At 32.2% G+C, this 23,189-nt stretch overlaps 1 protein-coding gene and 1 long non-coding RNA gene across 6 annotated transcripts in view; one reads left to right on the forward strand and one right to left on the reverse strand.

Moving 5' to 3' along the window:
- LOC138936021 (uncharacterized) overlaps positions 1 to 23,189 on the forward strand; it is a 48,271-nt gene that overhangs the window by 1,797 nt on the left and 23,285 nt on the right. Inside the window, exon 3 of one of the 2 annotated variants that reach the window (XR_011447322.1) lies at positions 18,814 to 19,040. The exons of the other annotated variant lie outside the window; for it this stretch is intronic. This is a non-coding gene — a long non-coding RNA (uncharacterized lncRNA). Of the gene's footprint in view, positions 1 to 18,813; positions 19,041 to 23,189 lie in introns of those variants that run through there. 2 annotated transcript variants of the gene reach the window in all.
- LOC138936049 (prestin) lies at positions 3,916 to 17,268 on the reverse strand. Of its 4 annotated transcripts, none has more exons than XM_070301095.1 (15): positions 16,953 to 17,268; positions 16,223 to 16,250; positions 11,181 to 11,294; positions 10,453 to 10,614; positions 9,799 to 9,909; positions 9,407 to 9,582; positions 8,603 to 8,770; positions 7,358 to 7,462; positions 7,109 to 7,242; positions 6,740 to 6,902; positions 6,320 to 6,496; positions 5,924 to 6,196; positions 5,401 to 5,574; positions 5,127 to 5,253; positions 3,916 to 4,865 (listed from the first exon to the last, which is right to left on the reverse strand). In XM_070301095.1, exons 1-15 carry the CDS (start codon positions 16,992 to 16,994, stop codon positions 4,687 to 4,689), a joined length of 2,133 nt encoding a protein of 710 aa, XP_070157196.1. In that variant the 5' UTR covers positions 16,995 to 17,268; the 3' UTR covers positions 3,916 to 4,686. The 4 variants fall into 4 exon arrangements, with proteins under 4 accessions (XP_070157196.1, XP_070157195.1, XP_070157198.1 ...); XM_070301094.1 differs by having other exon boundaries at positions 11,181 to 11,297; XM_070301097.1 differs by lacking the exons at positions 16,223 to 16,250; positions 16,953 to 17,268 and adding an exon at positions 13,690 to 14,028 and having other exon boundaries at positions 11,181 to 11,297.

Consider the following 23,189-nt stretch of genomic DNA (forward strand, 5'->3'; position numbering starts at 1 on the left):
CAGAATATACGGACAAAATAGACGGATACACGATTAATCTCGCTGTTCGCGGCGCGTGACTTGGCACGAGGTCCGTATCTTTTGATTTAAGTGACAGCAAGACACACGACTTTCGAAAGCACCCGCTATCAAAATCTCGGCAGTACGAATAATCAACGCCGATTAGCGTACGAGTGTGCTATGTCGAAAAGAAAAAAAGAACGCCGCCAAATTTCTACGTTTGGTATACGTTTTTATTACGTTAGAAGTAAAGAACCTCATAGAGATTCCCTCGTTGTCGCGGCGTTCAATGCCGCTATCCGATAACGATGCGTCGTGTATCTCTGACGCGACTTCTTTCGCGCACGTGCTGCATCCGTAACGAATCCGCAAGGGAAATGCGTTTAATACGCGCGAAAATAACGATTGTCACGTCGCACATGTAATTACAAGATAGGAGAACTCGGCGTATTCTCGCTTTTGATTCTCAGATTTTTGGAATTAGCTATTCAGTTTGTGAAGTATTTAATATTATCTCTCTGCGATTATGACTCAATTTTTTATAGAGAAATGGAAGATATTTTTCTTCTAAAAGTTTTATTAATTATTTCCAATAATATTTTGGCCAACTTGGCCAATTTAACTATACTGAATCTCTTTTTTGTATGATAAAAATTCTTCCTGATTTTTTATATGATTTTTGAAATTATCTAACAAATTATATCAAATTAAGTAAATATCAAGTTTTTATCGCAAAATTTAATTTATCTCAGAGATTTGATCGTTTATCTTTAATATAATCTTGAATATATATAACTTTGTTAGCTGTATATAAAAGCATTTGTATATTATAACTTTGATACTTTTGGAATTTGTGTTAATATTACAATTTGAGCGCTCAACTATTGTGCTGCTCATTATAATCGTATGATTGTACACGAGTATGATGCCAAGTAAACAAACTTCCATTTAAGTTATTTGAGTAAACGCATTTTGGCGTGATTTACGAAATTCTTGCGAAAACCGAACACGGCTGTCGATGTATAAAATTATTAAAATTAGTAATTTTGTAATTTTTTTTTTTTTTTTTTTTTTTTTTTTTAAATATCTATTGGTATCCATTTTAGATTATATTATCTAAGAACTTGAACTAAATGTTTCAAAATGTATCTTGCATATATTTATTTTTACAAGCAAGTTGACAATTCTGTATTTAAATTTTTAAAGATTTTTTAATTAAAAATATTTTGACAAAAATTTTTTAACTTTTGAATATATGGCACCATCATAAAGTTCATGAAAACGAATAATTATTACAGAATAATAATTAAAAGTTTCTCAAAATTGTAGGATTATTTAAACAGATGTTAAAAAACTAAGAAATTTTGAATATAGGCTTGAATGGGGTAGATTACACTAGAAAAATGCGAAATGAAAATAATAAAGAACCTTACGATAAAATCTATATTATTAAAAAATATTAGATTGATAATTAAAAATTTTATAAGTATATTTATTATTATAGAAACATGACTAACATTTTGAATATACACAAATTATCTTAAATCTCTATTCATTAAATTTATACCGCACTTTTAATTTTTATCACAGCTTATGTTACCACAATTTGCTATATACGTTTGTGTTTATCAAATTGTGAAATATAATATTTTACATATAGTTGAGAAGCTCTATTGTATTTTTAATTATACAAACCACCAGAGAACCAAGTTTGAAAACTCGTTCTTTTGCTACTTTTAAGCTTCTTTTGCTTATTTTTAAAACTGCATAAAAGATAACACAACACCCATTTTATTATCACTTAAACATGTCGTAGGGGAGGTTCTAAGTAATTCCCCGCAAGAAATTTGTGGGGTACGGTATTAATTTAGGATATATAACGAATTAAAGTTTAATAGTTTTAATGTTTTTTCTATTATAAAATAAGGAAAAATGAAGTTTGTTTACGTTGTAGAGCAGACATGGAACAGACGTGGAAAAAGTGTTTGTTTACATTTACGGGATAAGTATGGGGACTCGTGGATACTTTGTCAATAATGTGTTTTATCTATTTCTCGCAGTTCGTTAAAAGCTTTCAACGTGCGACTATACGAATTTCTAAATCTTGTTAAAGGTAAGAATAAGTTAATGGTAAATTTTAATTTTAAATCAAAAATAGATTTGGGTTATATCTTCCGGAAATGGAGTCCTCCCCCCGTAGGGGGAGGGGGGGACCCACTGCGTCCACGCAGACACACTTTTCCATCCACATAACAATTGTGGAGTGAACCTCGCTTCGCGTTGTAAAGTATGCGTGGACACAATGGGTTCCTCCCCCCTCTCCCCCTACGGAGGGGCATCACTTCCGGAAGATCAATATAACCTAATCCAACCCATTTTTAGTTTCAAAAGTAAAGTCGGGTTGGGAAAAAAAAAATTTATCAGGATGTGGGTGCAAGGGGAGGGGCTCCGCCCCTCCGCCATTCGCGTATTGAATAAATAATATTTTTGAAGACATGACTCAGAAATTCATGTAGTCAGCATGTTGAAAGCTGTTGACGAACTGCGAGAAATAAGTGAAACACATTATTAACAAAATATCTATGACTATGTACCTATCCCGTAAATGTAAACAAACACTTTTTCGTCTGCTCTACAATAAATACAACGTGTACTTAAACTTTATTTTTCCTTATTTTATAATAGAAAAAGCATTAAAATTATGAAACTTTAATTCGTTATGTCTTCTAAACTAATACCGTACCCCACAAATTTCTTATGGGGAATTACTTATTGTTAGAACCTTTCCTACAACATATTTAAATAATAATAAAATCAGAGATATGTTACCTTTTATGCAGTTTTATCACTTTTAAACGATACATTCCTCAAGGAATCATATCGCTTATCGTTAATAACGAGCAAAGAAGACTTAAATAGATTGTTTCATAAAAAGAAAGAATTATATTTACTAAATGCAAATAATAATTTTCAGTCATAATAAAAACTCCCCGTCTCTCTCTCTCTCTATTAACGTAGTAAAATAGATTAATTTAAGGACACTATTTTATTAATTAGAATCTCTTGAAATTTGCGATTAGATAATTTTACGAATGCAACAAAATATAAAGAAATTAATTTTTTATAGTTGAAAATAATAAAAATTTTGTTAATAAATGTACAAGAGTGTTTAATATATTTTGACATAGGCGACAGCGCATGCAAACTCGCGGAAGTACTTTCGGCTTTTTGCCCAGAAATGGTTACTTTTCCGCTACCGCCGAAATTAGTTATGTTTCGTTATGTTCACTTGAAGGCTGCGTCCTGGTTTTATTAATTCCTAGTTATTACTCGTCGTGTCCGTATGGCGCGTAGCCAAAAATCCAACAGCATAATAAGGCTGTATAAGCTAATTTTTTTTAAAAACTGCTTTGCCTTAAATACTCTTCTTCTCTTTCGCGGTTCAATCTTTTAATCTCATCTCGTTCGCGCGATATAACTTTAATTTTTTCTCGTCTTTATTTTCTCACGATATATTTTTCTAAAGAAGTTTTAATTTTTTGCATTTTACTGTAACCTTTTTTTTATCTTTCACTGACGTGAAGTATATTATATAACTGTACATTCAGGCGGTAATTAATGATAACGACGATGATGTTGCTTTCCATGAAATAATAGGCAACGAAAAAAGATTGGTTGCTACATTTATTGTTGAAAGAATCGCCATGATTTCATAAGATATTAGTTTTGTTGGACGAGCTCAGGACAGAGATTAAAAATAGCTAAATTTTAAAATGCTCTTTATAGCGTACATATAGACACACACTCACACACACACACACACATATATATATATATATATATATATAATATTATTTAATGCATTTTATCATTTAAAAATTTTTCTTTATTATTAATTTTGCTATTGAGAAATACTGTTACAAAACTTTTTTATATTTATATTATTTATTAATTCGCAAATGACTAACAATGACTTTACTCGTTTACTCGTGTTATATGAACTCTTCAACTTATATTATTCTATTTCTCGATGATAAATTTAATTACAGTATATGATATTTCGATGAGACATCAAACTTTGACATTTCATCTTTGTACGAAAAGCTGCTCGTGCGTTATCTTATAAATTCTTCTTATATAACATTCTATTTCTTGATAATGAATTTAATTATATGTAATGTTTCGATGAGACATCAAACGTTGATATTTCATCTTTGTTTGTACGAAAAGCTGCTCGTGCATTATCTTATAAATTTTCATATAAAGTTTTATGAATTGAAATTTTGTTAATGTAACGAGTCGCTATATAACTATTATTAATCAATAACTTTTATTTATTTAATTTTATTATTATATTCTGTTGGCGTTACGAGTTTAACTTGTACCTATTTTTCATCTACTGTGTCATAAATAATTTGCTGTCATACATTTAAGGATTCGCGACATTTTTTTTTTTTTTTTCGAGAAATTTAGTGTTAGTCAAGATTCATCAAAAATATATAAAACTGTCCGCGCACGATTGAACAGTCAATATTGCAGTCAAATACTTATATTAGCATCTACATTAAATAAGCTGCATCGCGTGCTTCAATTTTCGTGATAATGCTTATAAATATTCGCAACAATAAGGGGAAACGACTACTCGTTCTTTTTTTTTGTTATTGCGTTACAAATGTTTTACGAGTCTCATAGTCTGCTAATACAGTTCTCATCCTGTATTCGGGTATTCAACGCAGGTATCATCGGCACCTCGCTGTGAGAATGTGCGAAATGCACCGCGTCAGCAACGGTGGGAAACATGGCGAAAAAATGATTGTCGTTGTGCTCGGTCAGGCTGCATTTCTTCATCGTTTCATAAACTGGACCTGCACAATCGCAATATCGAATTTTTATTTTTAATAGAAATTAATTCCAAATATCAAAGCTAATATGTAATTTCGATGAATTTGAATTTTTATGCTGTACTAAATACGATCCTTCCTCGTATCTAAGTTGCATCACGATATTAATTGAGAGAATTGAGAAGAGGAAACGATAGAAAATGTCATGTATGATAAATAACATTGACTAAATTTTGCAAACAAATGTGGATTTCATGTCAAAGATTGATTTATAAATATACTTACCAGAACAACCCGTTATATAAACAGACACTCCTATGTCAGAATATTCATTAACGATGTTTCGCATCGCATTCGCACCTGCCAGATCGACGTGCGACAATGCGGTGAAGTCCAATATGAGAATGCGTAGCTGCATAAATTAAGAATCGAGCACAGAGCCAGAATACAACAAAGATAGATATTTATCTCATATGAATATAAAATTATACGTCGAACAATTTAATTTTTTTTTCAATGCGAGCTTTTCAAAATTTCTTTAAATTGAATATATATTTACCTTTTTAATTTCCTCTGCCGCGGTGCCGTAACACGAGACTTTCAGACGTCTGTTTAGTTCTTTTCGAGGCATTAGCTCCGCAATCTTATATACTTCCTCGCGAAAATATTGCCTGGATGCAAAGTTCAGGCTGCCGGAATAATGGAAGATTTTTATACCAGGAATTTCTACGGTCTGAAAACATTTGTTTTTTCAAATATTTATTTTCCGATCGATCTTCGTTAATTTGATATTAAAACAATTTATCAAATTTAATAAATCGTAGAATACCGTAAAATCGTTCTTAGCAGTAGAAAGATTTAAATTATTAAATAATTCCACAGGCTTTACAATCTTCTTTGAACGTTAAACTGAAAGTTCAAACAGTTGATCCTGAATTATAAAATTTATTTTTTTTTTTTTTTTTTTTTTTTTTACAAATTTACATTAGAATGAATATGCCCATCATAAAAGAGAGAGAGAGAGAGAGAGAGATAAAATAATTTCGAGGAAAAAATTAAATTAAACTACAAGCTCTCCATACTCCTTTGTATCTCCTGGCATCCAGATAGAGCTCGGTACCGGGTGCTAGAGCGAGCTTGCATGTATAAGGGCGCACCGCAAGGACGAGTAATCGCGCGATGCAAAGAAGTATGCCGACCAATAAACCATACTCTACATCAAAAAGAATTACTATGACAAAGGTGACGGCCCAAATACCGGCATCCATCTTGTCCAATTTCCAAAATCTCACGAATTCGGTGACCTTTATCAGCATCCCTTTCAACGCCACCACGATTATGCTCGCTAGAACACACTGTATGTTCGACGAATATCATAATTGTTGTTAAATTTATTTGGTTCTTAAATGTTTCTTAACATGTTCTAAATGTGTAAGTTAAATTAGAAATATCGAATAACCGATAAAAGGAATAATTACGCGTGGCAAAGGTTGAAAGAATGGACCGATCCATAGCAATACGCTGACCAGGATTGCGCATGATATTAAGCTTGCCAGCTGTGTGTGTCCGCCCACAGTTTGCTGAATCAACGTTCTGGATAATGAAGCCGTGATAGGCATGCAGGAAAAGAAAGAGCCTACAAGATTACCTAGTCCCTGCAAACATTCCGCTTTTTTGAGATATATATTGTATATACTTATTCATTCATTTATTCTTCGCACACATAAAAATATATTAGGGCAACACCAGCGTTTATCATACATATAGTGGAAGAAAAAAATCTAATAGATAATGATAATTGAGATAAAAATAATTTTTTTTAAAATACATTTTGATATTTATTTTTAATATACTAAAAAAGCTAAAATACTAAATATTGCGACATTTTCAATGCTTACCTGCGCTACCAATTCTTGATTGGAATCAATCTCATAACCCATCTTTTGCGCAAAAATCAATCCCATAGACATTGATATTGTATAAGCGACCATGGTAATCACGAAACTGTCCACTAAGATGTTAGGTATGAGCGATAACGGTGGCATCGACGGGACTGGCAATCTAAAAATCTTGACATTATTACAATTCGAAGTTTATTTTAGCAGATTACTTTCACAGCTTGCTTATGCGTAATGTATTTTCTAAAAAATATATACCTTTTCGATGAAAATTTATGAAACGTTTGAGAAATTATATTTGATATTAAAGATAACATTTTTGCAACAGACCGCAATTTGAATATTCAAAGATTGAAAAAGTACATTTACCCCACCGGTATATCGCCAACAGTTATCACGCTATAAGTATCCGCCAGATTCATTTGCATCGATACCAGAGTACCGACTACTACCGCAAGCATTTCTATAGGAATCGGGAAGGGACATAACTTTGAGACTCTTGGCTGAAATCCAAATTATTTCTTCTTAAAAGGCAAAAAAAATTTGTGTGTATCTTTTTAGTACATAAGAACACATTCAACATTTGTCTGTCAAAGTATAGTTATGTATCTTACTAACCTTAAGAACTTCGTTGTTGAAGATAAGTGATAAAATAGTGATGCAAGATAATATTACCGCGGTTATATTGACGTCGTTCAAACTATTGAAAATGTCTGCATAGGTCTGAAAAAAATCAATAAGCCGAACATAAATTTATATAACATAAATTTAAAAAAGTACACAAAGAAATCTATATTTTATAGAAAAAAGATTTTTAAGAAACTTCGTACAATTTTATTGTCTTTTACTTTGAAGAGAGTAACAAAAAATTTTAATATAAAGAAAATTAGGTAAATAAAATTAGATTAATCATTCGTATTATATTAAATCAATTTTTTTTTTTACCGAAACAAAAATTTATTTCGGTGAAATCGCGATACTTAATGGAAATCATACAAAATTTATAAAAAGTAACAAATACAATGAATATATTTGGAATAAACGGAAATAGAAGTGTCGTTAAAACATGTTATCTATTATTTTGCGTTTCTACAGGTGTGCGATACAAATATACAATATATACATAACAGAAAATTATTTGTGTAGAAATCTCATGCATCTTCTAATAAAAATTTTTTTTTTTTTAAGTCGAAATAAACTAATAAAGGCTTTTATGAACATATCGTACAAAGGAGACAAAATCAAGAGTCAGCCTTTTGTCTCCTGTGTAAAAAAGAAATATATATTTTGACGCTTTGGGATTTTTTTCTCAAGAATATTAATGCAATTGACGAAATAAAAAGTGTACATTTCCTTTTGTGCCATTTCAGTTTTTTTACAATAGAACATTCTCTCGTTATATATATATATATAGCAATTGCATTATCAATCGCTATTAAAACAATTATTTGAAATCCTTGGTATAATTATATCTTTATTGAATTTTGTTTTTGTGCATTGTCAAAAATAATTTTTATTCCTAATTCTGTTAATGAGATATTATATATCGCGACCGCTCTCTAAATGCTAACCTTTTAGCAGTTTCGTTTAATTTTCACATACGTGTCACGTAATATTCAGCGTTTAAATTACAACTTGATTACACGGGAATATCTACATACAGGAAGCGTTCACCACGATTGCTTAAATGTTTGACGAGTGCAAACCTTATATGTTTGACGATGGAAAGACAAAAGAAAAAAAGAAAGGAGAAACGTAAGAGCAGAATGTATTGTATCAGTAGCGGTGTGCGTGTCCCAGTTAGAGAGAAGATTCGACTAATGTTTGCATTACCAAACAAAACTTAGCTGTTATTGTACTCACGAGAATAAGCTTGAACGCACCCCTGCGCCGTGGCAGGTCGCTCAGCCCGAAGAGATCCCTTATTTGCGATGTAAACACGTGCATCGCCGCTGCAGTCGTGAAACCACTCACGAGGCTGTCCGCGAGGAGAGACGAGATTATGCCCAAACGCAGCACGTACATTCCTAACTAGACGAAATATTTTGAGTAATGCCCGCGAGAGGTCAAGGGAGCGAAGTGCATGAATATACCAGCAATGAAGTAATTAAAATGAGCCCACCAAAACAAAGTTTTAAATAGTTTCTTAAATTGGATTCTTTGAAGAGATAAAAAATTTTAAATTTAAATTAATTTTGAATTAACATTGAGTTTCTTATTTTTAATTAAAAATTTAAAAATGGCAGGATTGTTAAAAAAAATTAGTTAATTTTTAAACAAGCAAGTGCGGATAATGTATTATATTATATAACACGAGAGCTTGCGAAAATTTCAATGCGTTTCAATATATTAGAGAGAGAGAGAGAGAGAGAGAGAGAGAGAGAGAGAGAGAGAGAAATATATTCTTCACTAAAATTTAAAAGGGGGAGGATTTTAAAAATATTTTTTAAATATTATTTATTATCTTTTTATTTTAATTAAATTAAATTTGATATAAAAATTATTAATCTACGCTTGTTGAGATTAAATACTTTAAAGTAGATAACTTAAAATGACATAATCGAAAAGAAAGATGTAGCAAAGAAAAAATTAGAAACAGAGATAATCGTAATCTTTGTAGAAAATATAAACAGCATTAAATTTAGAATATATATAAAACGCATTTACCTGTATAACGGCGACCATAAATGTGACTGCGGTTGCAACCTCCACCGGCGAATATTGATGGCTTATGTCGGAAATTAAGGTACCGTTCTCGACTGACGTGCTATTTACAGAAATTGCACTGGTACTGTATGTGGTAACGACTTTTCCAGTCATCATGCAGACGAGCGCGAACGTACCTTAATTAACATAGAAGCGGCAATCCTACTTAATTACGGGGCACTCTGAATTAAGCAGCAGCCAAACGTAATTTCTGAATAAACATTGACTCGAAGATTTGCCTTAATTTAAATAATTTGTTGGCCTCTGAATTAAATCATTTTAATGCGAACAATATTTGTTTATATATACTGCGGTCTTTAGTTTTTTTTTTAATAAAATCTGCAACAACCTACCCATGGAGTTGTGTCTGGATGTGCCGAGAAAAAAATACACCAAGACCGGGAAAAAAGCCATGTATATACCAACAATCGGCGGAACGTTGCCCAGAATAGCATATGCCATACCTATAAGAATAATATCGACAATAGTGCGTGAAATATACAGATCGCCGGATCGAAGAATTTAGATAATGGGAAGAGCCGTTATGATAGTCGATTCGTTTATTAATAATATAATCAATCAGAAGTGCGAGAAACAGAATTCGATATGAAACTATCTATATTTAAAGAGTTAAATATTTTACATAAATATAATATACGAAGACGGCAAAACAAATTAATTAGCATGCGGCTTTGATCGCATCTGTTTACATTGCGCGTATGTGTAGCATTAATGTGATGAAACTCGAGATGATGTAGTGAGACTATCTACTTTCTTTTGTAGTTTCACGAAACGCGATTATTCTTTATAAACGCACAATCAGCGATTATCAGCCCGTACGATTAATTAACTTCACGATTGAAAATTCGTAATAAAATATAATGGAACGAGCCTTATAAGCGTTGAAAGACTGTTTGGTTACTTAATTTTCCCTTCAGGCTAAACCTTCCAGCTCTCTCACCAATTTATTATACATTATCGTTTTGGAATCATTTAATGCGACATACCTTGTGGAATATGCATCACAGCAACAGTAATTCCGGCAATAATATCTCCCAAAATATTGTTCTTCCAATCATACGAAGAAAGCCAGTCGATTAGAGGTATCGATTTTTTTAAAAATTTAATTGGCTTGATACTTTTGCATCGTCTTGACATTTCATTGCTAACTGAAAAAAGCAAAAATTTTTATGATTAATTAAGCTAAATAATAATTTAAAAAATTGAATATTTTAATTATTTTATATATATATATATATATATATATATACATATTATAATATGTCATACAAAGTGTTCAATAATGTAGAAACAGAGAGAAGGAATTTGTTAGTAACTTATAAAACAAACTTTTAAAATATTTTTCTTTATATTTTTTTAATATAATTGAGGTATTATTGAAAAATATATGTAGTTTACAACAATTATACGGAACATTTTCATCAAACTTGTGATACTTCAATTTTTTCTTGTAAAAATATAACGTTGTCTAATTTTTAGAGAAGACAGTGACTTTTCTTTGAGAATTTTATTGCGTTCTCTGTCAATCGCGATTTAACAATTTAAACCGGTTTTACTAATAACATAGCGGTTAATGTTTCAAGCAGATTGTCACATCGAGAAGTGATTTCTCGAGAAAATACACGCGAGTCAAAGTAAAAGGCAAGAGAACGGTAAAAGAAAAAAAAAAAGGAAAGCTATCTCTATCTGCGCTCGAGTAGATTGTGACACTTACGGATTCTCTTGGGCTTCACGTATTTACACAAGTGATTAAGCTCGTCCTGCTGGTAGACCGGCCGTCTCACTGTCAATTCTGGAGCAGTCGTCGACATATCGTCGCTCCAGTGTTCTTCTACGAACGAGTAACAATTGAATGAAATTAAAAATTTTATAGAAACTATTCTCAGAATGTGAAAAAATTATCGAATTCTTTTCTCGCGTGGTTTTGGACATGCAAGTTAATTAATTGATTAAACAGAATATTTTCATTGTTATTTTCGTTGTCAAATGATTTATGTGAAGAATTTTTGACATAATTTATATAGTGTTTGAAACGTAGACATTGAATTTAAATCAAACATAAAACTTTGATTATAATTTAATATTCGAAATTATGATGAAGAGTTACAGACTTTGCAGAAAAATTAATTTATCAATAATATAAATAATTTAAACAGCTGACAGTAGAACTGTGATATGAGAAAGATTGAAATATGATTTATTTTACGTACATACTTAGCAGATTACAGATTAAGTGAGGATATATCTGTGTCTATATACATGTGCATATGTTTTGTCACGCGCTTTTTACGCTTAATAACGCGTATTTTATTAAAGTGACGGTTTAATCATACGACATAATCGCCAAAAGTATTTAGGTAAACGGCGAGCGCAATCTATCAAACTTGCAAGCTTGCAAACTTTCTATTAGACTAAGATTAACATAAGCAAATTTTGTTTGTTCGATGTAAACCGAAAGGAGTATTATGAGGGAATTAGTTTTTCATTGTCGAAAGAAATTGATTATGTAATCGATAACATGCGATCGAGTGGATATGATAGGATTGTTTGATTTGACAAGTTATATTGGTAAATGTTTATAGTCATTATTTCAAAAAAATTTGAATTGCAATCACAAACATGAACGAGATTCGATATATAATAAATATATATAATTATTTCAGAAAATTTATTTTACTAAAAATCTATCATTCTTTTTAAAATTTCGAGTAAAGCTGTTGAAACGTGAAACAAAAAAAGGGATAAATTTTAATATAAATTAAAGTTCGTAAACTCAAATAAGCCAATAATCTTTTAAGGATTAATAAAGATTATGCAAAAAGTTTAACGCGATTGAAAATAGATGAACTAAGATGTGTGAGTGTTAGATTACGTTTGCGTTTTCACGATTTATTCGATAGTGCGGTTAATTGATTACATTTATTATCGCAACGGCATCAATACAATTATTAGTATTTTAATTATAAGCTACCTGTTGACATTATGAAAATGTATCTTGAAGTGTCTCGGAATTCGTTTATTCGCAGTGCTATCTACTCGTGGTAGGATAACTGAACTTTCACGGGCTAAGCAGATCTGATAACTAAACGTGCATTTGCACGCGCCATTGGTCGGTACTATCCAGTTTTACTGTCGTGCAATTGGCCGATATAGCGATTCAATATTTTCAATGGAGATAATTTTCAATGGAGATAATATACGCGAGTCTATCACCTAATACATAGGTATATCGTAGGCTTTACATTACTTACTGGGTTTAGCCAAACGCCGCTAACAATAACAGATAAGTGGTCTTTGAGATAAGTAAATCATGATCGCGAAACAAGACAATTAGTGTCAAATATCTTTCTACAGACATTGATATAAAGATATAAAGATATTGTACGTAATTTTTCTTATTGTCACTGTGTGACAATAAGAAAAATGATTTTAAGAAACATAACATGTGTACGTTGAATGAGAAAAAAACACAATTTATATACATGCCACACTTTTAATTTATTACATTGGCTGAATTTCAAAAGATTAGTAAAATTTTGAATTCTTATTAATATTTAGACAATATGAATATTTTGTTGGAATAGAGGGAGGGAGAGAGGAGAGAGAGAGAGAGAGAGAGAGAGAGAGAGAGAGAGAGAGAGAGAGAGAGAGAGAGAGAGAGAGAGAGAGAGAGAGAAGAATAACACGAGTTCACATATTTTTATATATTTTCTGAATTAAAAATTTTTTATGCGCGTGTTGATAATTCTATTTTTTTTTCTATATTGTTTTTTTAAGATTTAGTTATTGCAATATTACAATAGTAATATTTCAAAAACTATACGAGACCGCAAAATAAAATAAAGTAAATATTAATCAGCAACCTCACCTTTACAACATATACGAAGGTCAAGATCATTGGCAAGATATTTGTTAATGTAAATAATTATCACAATTATTATACTTTTTATCATTTTCTCTTAAAAAATGATTTTCTCATAGGAGTCGCTAAAATTCTTTTCAGGGGCTTTTATTTTAACCTGAAAGGAAGCTTTTCAAAAAGTTTCATCGAAATCGGAGCCGGACCCTTTTCAGAATTCCACCCAATGTAATAAACAAAGTATGTCGTTAATTTTGAAATGTTATAAAATGCAGATATATTCAGGATTAAAATTGAAAAATTAAGACACATATGGCAATTTCTTATAAAATAAAACAGATCGCATTTGATTAAAAATTAATACCTTTTTTTTTTAGGACATAGATGCTGTTAAAGGATTATTACGAATTTGCATTGTCACGCCGATTTAATAATCGTTGGTTGTCGCAAACTTGTCATAACAAACATGCAATTAATATATATATCACTCACTATAATAATTACTGAATAAAAACAGCACGAAATAACTAGCATATCCTTCGCGGGGAATGGGTGTGACATTGGTCAAGAATTAGAGAAATCCGATTAACTGAACTCGATTTTACTCGCGCGTCAATCACCATCGATTCGATAATTAATTAAACGCTCGCGCGGTTTCGCGGATCGCAAGTGCACGCGGCGATAAACGAACGCATAATGCAACACGCGGCTCACTATCCGTCATAGCGCACACGTGCGCTATATAACGAATTTAAAAGGATTCACAATCGCGCCGTGGCCTATACCATTCTCTCTGAAGCAATATATCATCATACACCGCATATTGCGAGAGAGCAAATCACGCGGAAACAACATACGCGCACTGTTTGTCAGTCTCTTGCACTAACGCAATCCGGTCACGTTGGTGTCGATGATAACGTACGAGTTTAGTATGTCTCTGAATTCATCTGCTGTCAAATTATGAACGTATATTTATATGAAATGAAGTGGCAAGGATCGATTGAGATATTTCGTCGAATCATTGTTCGTCGCCAATTCTCCTCAATCATCGTGTTGTCATAAATCAATGCGCGTGCGTGAAAAATTAACACTCCTCATATAATTTTGGAGCAAAACATTTGCAAACAACAAGTAATTTTGAATATATATACATACCCACGAATATTAAAAATATCTTTATAAGTGGGCTCTTTAATTGGTTATAGAGGGTGTCCCCAATTTAAATGGAAAAATTTCAGGAGCGTGTAGGGGACCGAAAAGCTAAGACAGAAAGTCCTTTAGAGGTTTGCTCGTTTTTGCTCCATTTTGAAGAAAATCACAGAAAAAGAAACAAAACAAGTTTTCGTTTTTTTACTTATTTAGTTACATTTCATTTATGTTATCATCTATTTAACGCAGCTATTATTCAAAACGTTGCCCTCTTGCAGCAATGCAAGCGTTACGTACTAGCACTGACCTCATTAATTGCAGCTAGACATTGTTCTAGTGATATTTGGTGCACCGCATCTATGATTCGGTCTCTTAATTGTTCTCTTGAATTGATTGGCACCGTAAAGGTTAACATCAAGTGTTTACATATATATATAAGGAACCTTTAAGCAGAAAGTTTATTCATTGCCAATCGACTCGACAAGAGAGCAACTGACAATGAGAGATTAAATTTTTGCAATTTTCTCTAAAATGGTGCAAAAACCTGTGAGCAAACCTCTAAAAGACTTGTTGTCTTAGTTTTTCGGTTCCCTACACGCTCTTGAAGTTTTGCCATTTAAATTGAGAACACCCTGTATAATAGCACACAATTTATTTCAATTAATCTATTTAACATTGAAAGCTCTTTATTGTATTGATTATCACCGTATATATATATATAAAGAAAATTAAAATTAGTTTTCCTTCGTACCTATATATTTTTACAACAAAAACAAACGTTTTCTTCTTATCCGATTCTAAAGAGAAAGTGTCAGAATCAAAAGTATCGTTGCGCGATAAATCGAAGGAAGGAAAGAAAATAAGAAAACGTGCGTATCGATAATAGAATCTCTCATTGTTGCCCGAAGAGAAATTTGTTTTCGTGTAAATCGCGGTTTACCGGCGTGCTCGTTTCTGTTTCGATTACGCACTGACGAGTCGATCTTAGACGATAGGCACTGCCGGTCTCGTCGCCTGTCAAAATTCTACTCCCGTGGAATCTCGAGGGAACTCATCTGATCACGTCAGCGAGAGTTTACCGTTGGGTTTATTGGCTCTAATCAGTAACGGAGGCGTTTCTGCGAGAAACAATAAATATCGGTCAGATTTCTCTTGATCTTAGGAAATCACGAGGACAAACGTACCGGTATGCGACGAGAAGCGCGCACATGTTTTTTTCATCGCCGCGAAATCGCTACGCGGCACCTCAAGGTGCATTAGACATCGTAAATATCTTAACGCATATTGAATGCACCATTTCGGAGTACATTTGCGACGGTGTCACTTCTAAAGTATGTATGTAAAGTAATGACTACTTATTCATTATTTCTTTTTTACTTTTTCTACATCTCATCATTCGGTTTTCGGAGATGTCAATGTTCTTACATTTTTCCAATGGTACCACATGCTTTATGTTGATAATAATAAAGAGGAATACACACAATGTAACGTTCAAATAATTACCAAATAAACTATCAAATTTTTATATCCAAGCGTTGACCAATATTCAAACATTGGCTTAAAAAATTTACATATGATGAACATATTTAGAAACGAAAAGCGGAGGCATTTATAAGTATCTAACGAAAAGAAATTTTTTCTTTCTTTTACGCGCATTACTCTCGCGATATATTACGGCAATTAATCAACGAGTAAATATTCTTAATATAATATCTATGTCATGGCAAAACGTATCAAGCAAAACGTACCTTCTCCGTTTATCAAGTTGGATCTCAGCTGAAAAAGAAAAATATGATTTTGATAATACGAGGGCGCTATCGATCATAACGCAAATACAAATTAGTTAATACGATGAATTTAAAGGAAATTTAATTTTTTCAATATTTAAGAAAGAGCATAAAAATCACGGATAAAGTTCCACAGGTTTGAGGATACATGCTATCAATTTTCAACCCGCGTGTGTGGGCGTGAACTTGTTATGTTAAACTCGTACAGTTCGCGTGTACTTGAACTGAATTTCGTTCTCTGATATCAGATTTGGGAAGAGCAAACGATCAGTTTGATAGTTGTACTGTTGATGTTGAAATAATGCAAACGACGATTGCAAACGTTCCGCATGTTTGATCGCTCTCTATTGCACATGGAATCTAAATCTATATATGCTAGGCTCGCATTCACATTCCAGATTTAGGGCTGTATGCGCGCGTATAATTCTTAGCTTGCGTAATCATATCAAACACGTTCTTCGTAATCGATAAATACGGCTTAAAAGCAGAAGGTCATATTCATCGCTGTCGGAAATATTTGAATTCCTCTAATTTCTCGATTGTGCGTATTCGCACGTATGTATGTATGTATGTACATAATTACGTTATTTGTGAGAAATATAACAATCATAAATGTATTTTTTTTTTTTAGGGGGAAGGGGAGTTCTCCTTTTACATCAAAGTTTCGCTCTCTCTTTTGAGTATTACGTACCAGATTTTCCGCGCTGATTGATTTGTTCCTGGAAATTCCCATTGTGCCGCAGTCGCATCGTCCGTAGATGTTAACTGTATTATTTATAGCGACTTGTAGTCTTGTGGTAATCTCTTTCGTTACTGTTCCTCACGATAATACTGCTGTATCACTTTAGGGCGTTAGCGATAAAACTAGTGCTCGGAATCCTCTCTTTTCTATCTTAATCTGTCGGACGCGAGTGTTATTTACGAGTGTGATTGTCGGTGAATGGCACCGACTTTACTTTACACGCTTCTTCTCCGCAGCAATATAAATTCTTCTCGTCAATTTGCCTCTTTGCACAGACTACGAATGATCGGAATGCATTCGGCGCATGATATTTAATAAAAGAGATAATTTCAAGAGACATAAAACACACGCGCATAAGCGATTGTGCTTGACCTCTTATTTAACGAACGAACGTTTCTCTCGATCCATTTAAGAGTTTATTCATTTGATGCTTCTTGTTTCGATTTTTAGATACAATCGCGTAAAGGCGAAGAAACATACAACTTGATAGATTATCAAACTAATAAAGGCTCTTACGAATATATATACAATACGAAAGAGAGAGATAAAAGGCAATCAAGAACCAGCGCGGTAATTTGTGCGCATGTTTTATTACAATCAAATTACATTGATATTTTAATTACGTGATGGACAAAACCACAAAAAGTATACCCTTTTTTTGGTCCAGCGCAATTACAAAGGATATAAAATATATTATATAAAAAATATGACAGTAATAATACGCAGAACAAGAGTGAGTCATCCATGTTGTCAAATGGTTGTAATAAAACATATACGCACAAATTACCTAACTCTTGATTGTCTTTTATCTCCTTCTCTCGTTAGATTATTTTATACTAATCTACATCCGCTTGAGATAATTTCATATTTAATCAAATATTTGTCTTTTAATAAATTTCCATTTTAAATTATAAGAAAGTTACATGTATTCAATAAATAGAAATATAAAAAAATGAAAATATGAATTAAACTTGTGTTAGATATCGTCTTGTAGCATTTTAAAATGCGGCAATCTGCAATTTGCGCAACACATATTTTTAATATTTTAAATAATCGGCTGTTACTTAAAATGGTTCATTTGCACCATTGTGTCGTACTGTATGTGGTAGTTCTTTATCGCTTTTGTGTACATAATTACAAGCGGCGCCGCCTCGATTCATCAACAATACGATTTATTTACATTTACTTATTTGCTGTTTTTATCAGCCGTGATAAATTTCGTGACCTTTCCTGATGTAAATGTGTCACTTGTTTCCGCGCGTTGTTCAGAACGAGTAACATATATGCAAGATCGACAGATTCTCTTATCTCAAAATATTATTTAACATGCAACTTGATGCAAAATTGCATGTTATTTTAAACATGATAATATTATATATTATATAAATATATTCTCCATACAAATTTGGTTTTAAAACTTTTAACAAAAATTTTATAAAAAAATTACAAATGTGTAATACTACCAGATATATGTTTATATTTAAAATTTTAGATTAAATCAAAATTTAATAATTGAGATATTTAATAAGGAAAATAAAATGGAAATTCTTGCGAGCAATAAAATTTTTGAGAAATTTTTATTCAAAAGCAACATGGTTACATGTTTTCACAAGAATCTACAAATAAAAACGATTTTGCAATTCTTTGTACCAATAACCAATAAATATTTATGCATTGCATCGTAATATCGTCAATCGAAATTGCGACTGAAGTAATCAGAATTTAATAAAAATTTTCAGTTATTGTCGCGCGTAGCGACAATGTAACAGGCTGTAAAGAGCGGTGTGCAAATGCGCGGAATTTGTTCCAGATCGAGAGGAAAGCCGAACAGAGCTCAACACGTCCGCGTACTTACTCTTGTGCTAGTCATCGTGAAAGGGTATGGAAGCTTTATAATGAAAGAGCTGATACGTGACCGCTTCTATAGATTTCGCGGAGCCACTCGAGCTTGAGCCAATAATACGTGCCTGAATATCGAGTGATACGTGCCTGAACATCAAGCTCAATACATGTGTTCTAACTATTGTAGAATACGTTGCTCTGGTTCCATTTCTTTAAAGCTTTCCTTCGACTTTTGCTTGAACGAAATACAATTCGCGGATAGATAATGGATATATGTTCTAGAATCTGTCAGTGATATAATCCATTTCCATTTTCTTATATATTTGCTTTTTAAATATTAAAATATTGAAGAAAAGTGCGCAAAGTCTCTAATCAAATCGTTGAATAATTTCGATATGTGATTGCAAAAATTTTGTTCATTTATAACTAATTATCGATTAATTGTCGCTCTTCTATAAAAAAAAAAAAAAAGTTATTCTTGCATAAGAGATAAAATATACTTTAATTTGCTTAATCGTAAAATAAAACAATTTTCATGAAAAGATTTTTAGAATTAATTCATAGGAAAATCGAATAAGCGTTTTCTTTCTTCTTACTACTAAATTCAAAAATCTAAATTATACATATTTTTTTAAATCTGCCGAAATAGGTACATTCAAATAGTTGGAAAAATATGCCAAAATTCGAATATTAACGTCGCTATCCATGTTCCATATTTTTTTTCCTTTTACAAATGAAAGCCGCAGTCTTCGCGAAAAACATTATTCGACCTTTCGGCACATATTGAAAATATAGCCTGTTCTTCTCCGCGTTGTTGTGTGCGTTCACCTCGAAATCGATCGTAATTCCTCGTAACAGGTCTTCCTAACTCGCTCGTGTTTCCCGTTATTTTTTCATGCTACGATCAAGAGATTATTCATTTTTTGACAGTTTATATCATGCGCTAAATATAATAAAATAAAAGTATAGATAGAAGTAAATAACATAGTGCGATAATATATTCTAAGCCAGATTATTCTCCCCAGATATTATTCTTGCTTTTCTAATTTAATTAATTAAAGTTCAAAAATTGCATAATTTAATAAATATAAGTAAGTTTTATAATTTTGTAAATATATAATTAATATTTAGCCTAAAAATTAAACTCTTATTAAATTATATTCAATTCGTGTATAATTACAAATTTAGATTTTACTTTAGAACTTTACTAAAATGAAAAGAGTTGCAATTTTCTGTTATTCAGTATAATTAATCATTTTTTGATAAATATATTGAGATAAATTAATTTTCTATTTTATTATAAAATTCTCAAACTTCTCGGATCGATTGTTAAAATAAACGCAAGCATTATGTATTTAATAATACAATATTTTTTTATAAGAGATATAATTAAAAAAAAAGTAAGGATTTGGAGCGATAGAAGGGTGTCAAGTGAGAAATGACACGAGTGTGGTTAATACGTCTTTTTCTACGTTTCTATTTATTATGAAAATATAATACAAAACATCCTATGTTGTATTACATAGATAACAATGCTCAATTAACGTTTTCTTTTCCTTTTGTCTTGTAACGTTACCATCCAACACTATGAGAAGCATGTCGGGATAGGTAAGGTCTTGTTCTCGTCTCTTCCTCTTTTTCTTTTTATTTATTCTTTTTCCTTTTTCAATCGAAGAAAAGGCCCGATATACAGAGAGATATATAGACGAAACGTTATAGAGCAAGATTACAGAGATCTCGGAACGAAGAAATCAAACTATTTTTACAAAAAAAAGAGCGCCCGTTACAGCACGAGCTAGACGATAAAGAACGGGGTTTACAGAGAGTTGGGGTAAGGGGGGAGGGAAAGTAGAGGAAAATGATAGAGGAGGATTGATGAGGAGAGCGGGAGAAGGGCGGGATGGATCTTTAGATCTTGTGTCGCGTCTTGTCGATGCACAATTGGAGTTTTGTATTAGCGCTAGTTTACAAATAATACAAATGTATGTAAATATTCGTTATAATAATAGATTCTCTCTTAGCGAGAAAGAAGCTTAAAGCTAATTCATCTAGCGTCAACTATCATTTTTTTTTTCCACACCATGCTAATACTACGTGTTCCAGCTGGTACCCATGAACAGCTTGGTCAATCGACAAAGATCCTCGATATATATACATATATATATATATTGTATTTATATACGTCTCGAGCGATTCTATTTAATGCGCATAAATAATCGCTCCATAAAAATAACGATTCACGATTCGTATCCTACATTTAGCATTAAATGTAATTGTTTGCGATACAGTATCGCGATCTTCGTGCGAATAGAAGCCAAAATGAGCTAGATACGTTTAACGCGTAATTATAGGATACGAATCGACGATGCTGTTGAGTATTGAACAAAAATATCGCTTGGACGAAGATCGGATTCATAACGGAGCTTAAATATTGACATCACGAATAATTCATAATCTGATATTTTTGTTCATTTGCACTTTTGATGAGCGATCGAAGAACTATCGCTTAATCAGAGGAGCGTGCAATTAAAGAGTAGACACGTAAGTGAAATCTTAAAACGACTAAATAATCTCGAACTTCATTATCTAAGCCTCAGCTCGAGATGAACTTTTATCGGATATTATCGATTTACTGTCCATTCGCGGTAATTGAATTACAGCTACGAGAGATCGAGGTTAATGTCGATCGTACATTCAAAGTTACAAGGACCGCAAGAATTCTTATTCATCCTTGTATATACAATACTTTACATCACTTCATTAAATCTGCAATCGCAACAATAACGTATGTCTGATTAAATTGATATTTTCATACTTTCCTTTAGAAAAGAATAAAAAATGCTCTTCTATTGTACCATATGTCGATTGAATTTAATTCAATGCAGCAATTGCGACATTTAAGAATCGAGTGAGTGATTTATTTAAAGTTTTGCACGAGAGAATTTGAGCGAGACAGCGCAAGTTTGCTGTGTTTTTTCTTCCTTTCTTTCAACTCTTTTAATTTTAATGAAAACGATCGAAATCCTTGATAAGCATAAATAGCGATTCCAGCTGTCACAGGCACCTAGTGAAATACATTAGCAATCTACGATAACTCTATATCACTACCTCGGAGGCGAAATACAATCGTCTGGAATGTTTATTATCGTCGCTTTCTACGCGCTAAACGCGCCGACGTGTTATTCCCGTCGAAAATAGTCTCGATCGGCAATAATTAATGCCAGCCAGGCTGGTCGATCTCTAGGCAATTAGTGTCATCTACGTAAATGCTAAGTACAATTAGCACTACGGTCAGAATAAGTTAAGGGCCATATATAATGTCTGTGTTATGCGTATATATGTATATGTATGTTTCTATGTACGTACGTACGTATGTATGTATGTATGTATGTATGTATGTATGTATGTATGTATGTATGTATGTATGGTATATCGGATTGTATAAATACCGCGTGTGTATACCTATATATGTGTGTGTGTGTGTGTGTGTGTATGTGTGTATATATATGTGTCTTTCTCCGTGTGCGCCGAGTATATATGTCGCATGCACAGTGTAGACAATATGTGTGTATGTATTATCTACGAATTATTTTTTTTTTTTTTTTTTTTGCATTATTGGTATAATATAATTTACCTTTAGTACCTTTTTACGCCGTTAATTACGCTCGCTTTAACTCTATATTGCTCTTTGTATTGCTTCGGCGGCAGTATAGCCCTACGTAATCATGCAAGGTATATTTTATTGGTAGTTTTTTCTCGTTACTAAGTAATATAAGTAATCATAATAGAGTGGGAATAGAGTGTGATAATAATAATAATCGTAATAATCGTAATCATAATTTCGTTATTCGCCGTTATCATTCTATATAATGATAACCCTATATAATGGTCGTAATTTTCAATCCACGATTTTCTGTCGAACGCATTATACAATAGCGATTGAAGTACATACATTTTTTTCTCTCTCTCGCTCTCTTATTCGCTCACACGTGCGTACGTGCGCACGCGCGATTAATCGTGATTAACTTGATGACGCTGTTCTATTAATTAATTAAATTTAATTAATTTCGTCGATAATGTAACCGCGCGTTAACGTATTTTTATAAATATAGTTAACTTTATGTGTTTTGCGTGTGTGTACTGCACTCTTATAAGTAAAAACTACAAAATATAGATACCTGTGTGCGGCGCGCACACACACACACACACACACACACACGCATACATGTGTGGCGCATTCATTCTTTCATATACATGCACTAGCAAACATTTCGTCTCTTTTTTTTCTTTCTTTCTTTCTCGTACGATTTCTCCTTTGATCTTTCATTTTTATCTCGCACGTGT

The sequence above is a fragment of the Polyergus mexicanus genome, unplaced genomic scaffold (genome assembly GCF_030449975.1).
Source record: "Polyergus mexicanus isolate NDT 795.1 unplaced genomic scaffold, iyPolMexi1.0 SCAF_9, whole genome shotgun sequence".
NCBI classification, from domain to species: Eukaryota; Metazoa; Arthropoda; class Insecta; order Hymenoptera; family Formicidae; genus Polyergus; species Polyergus mexicanus.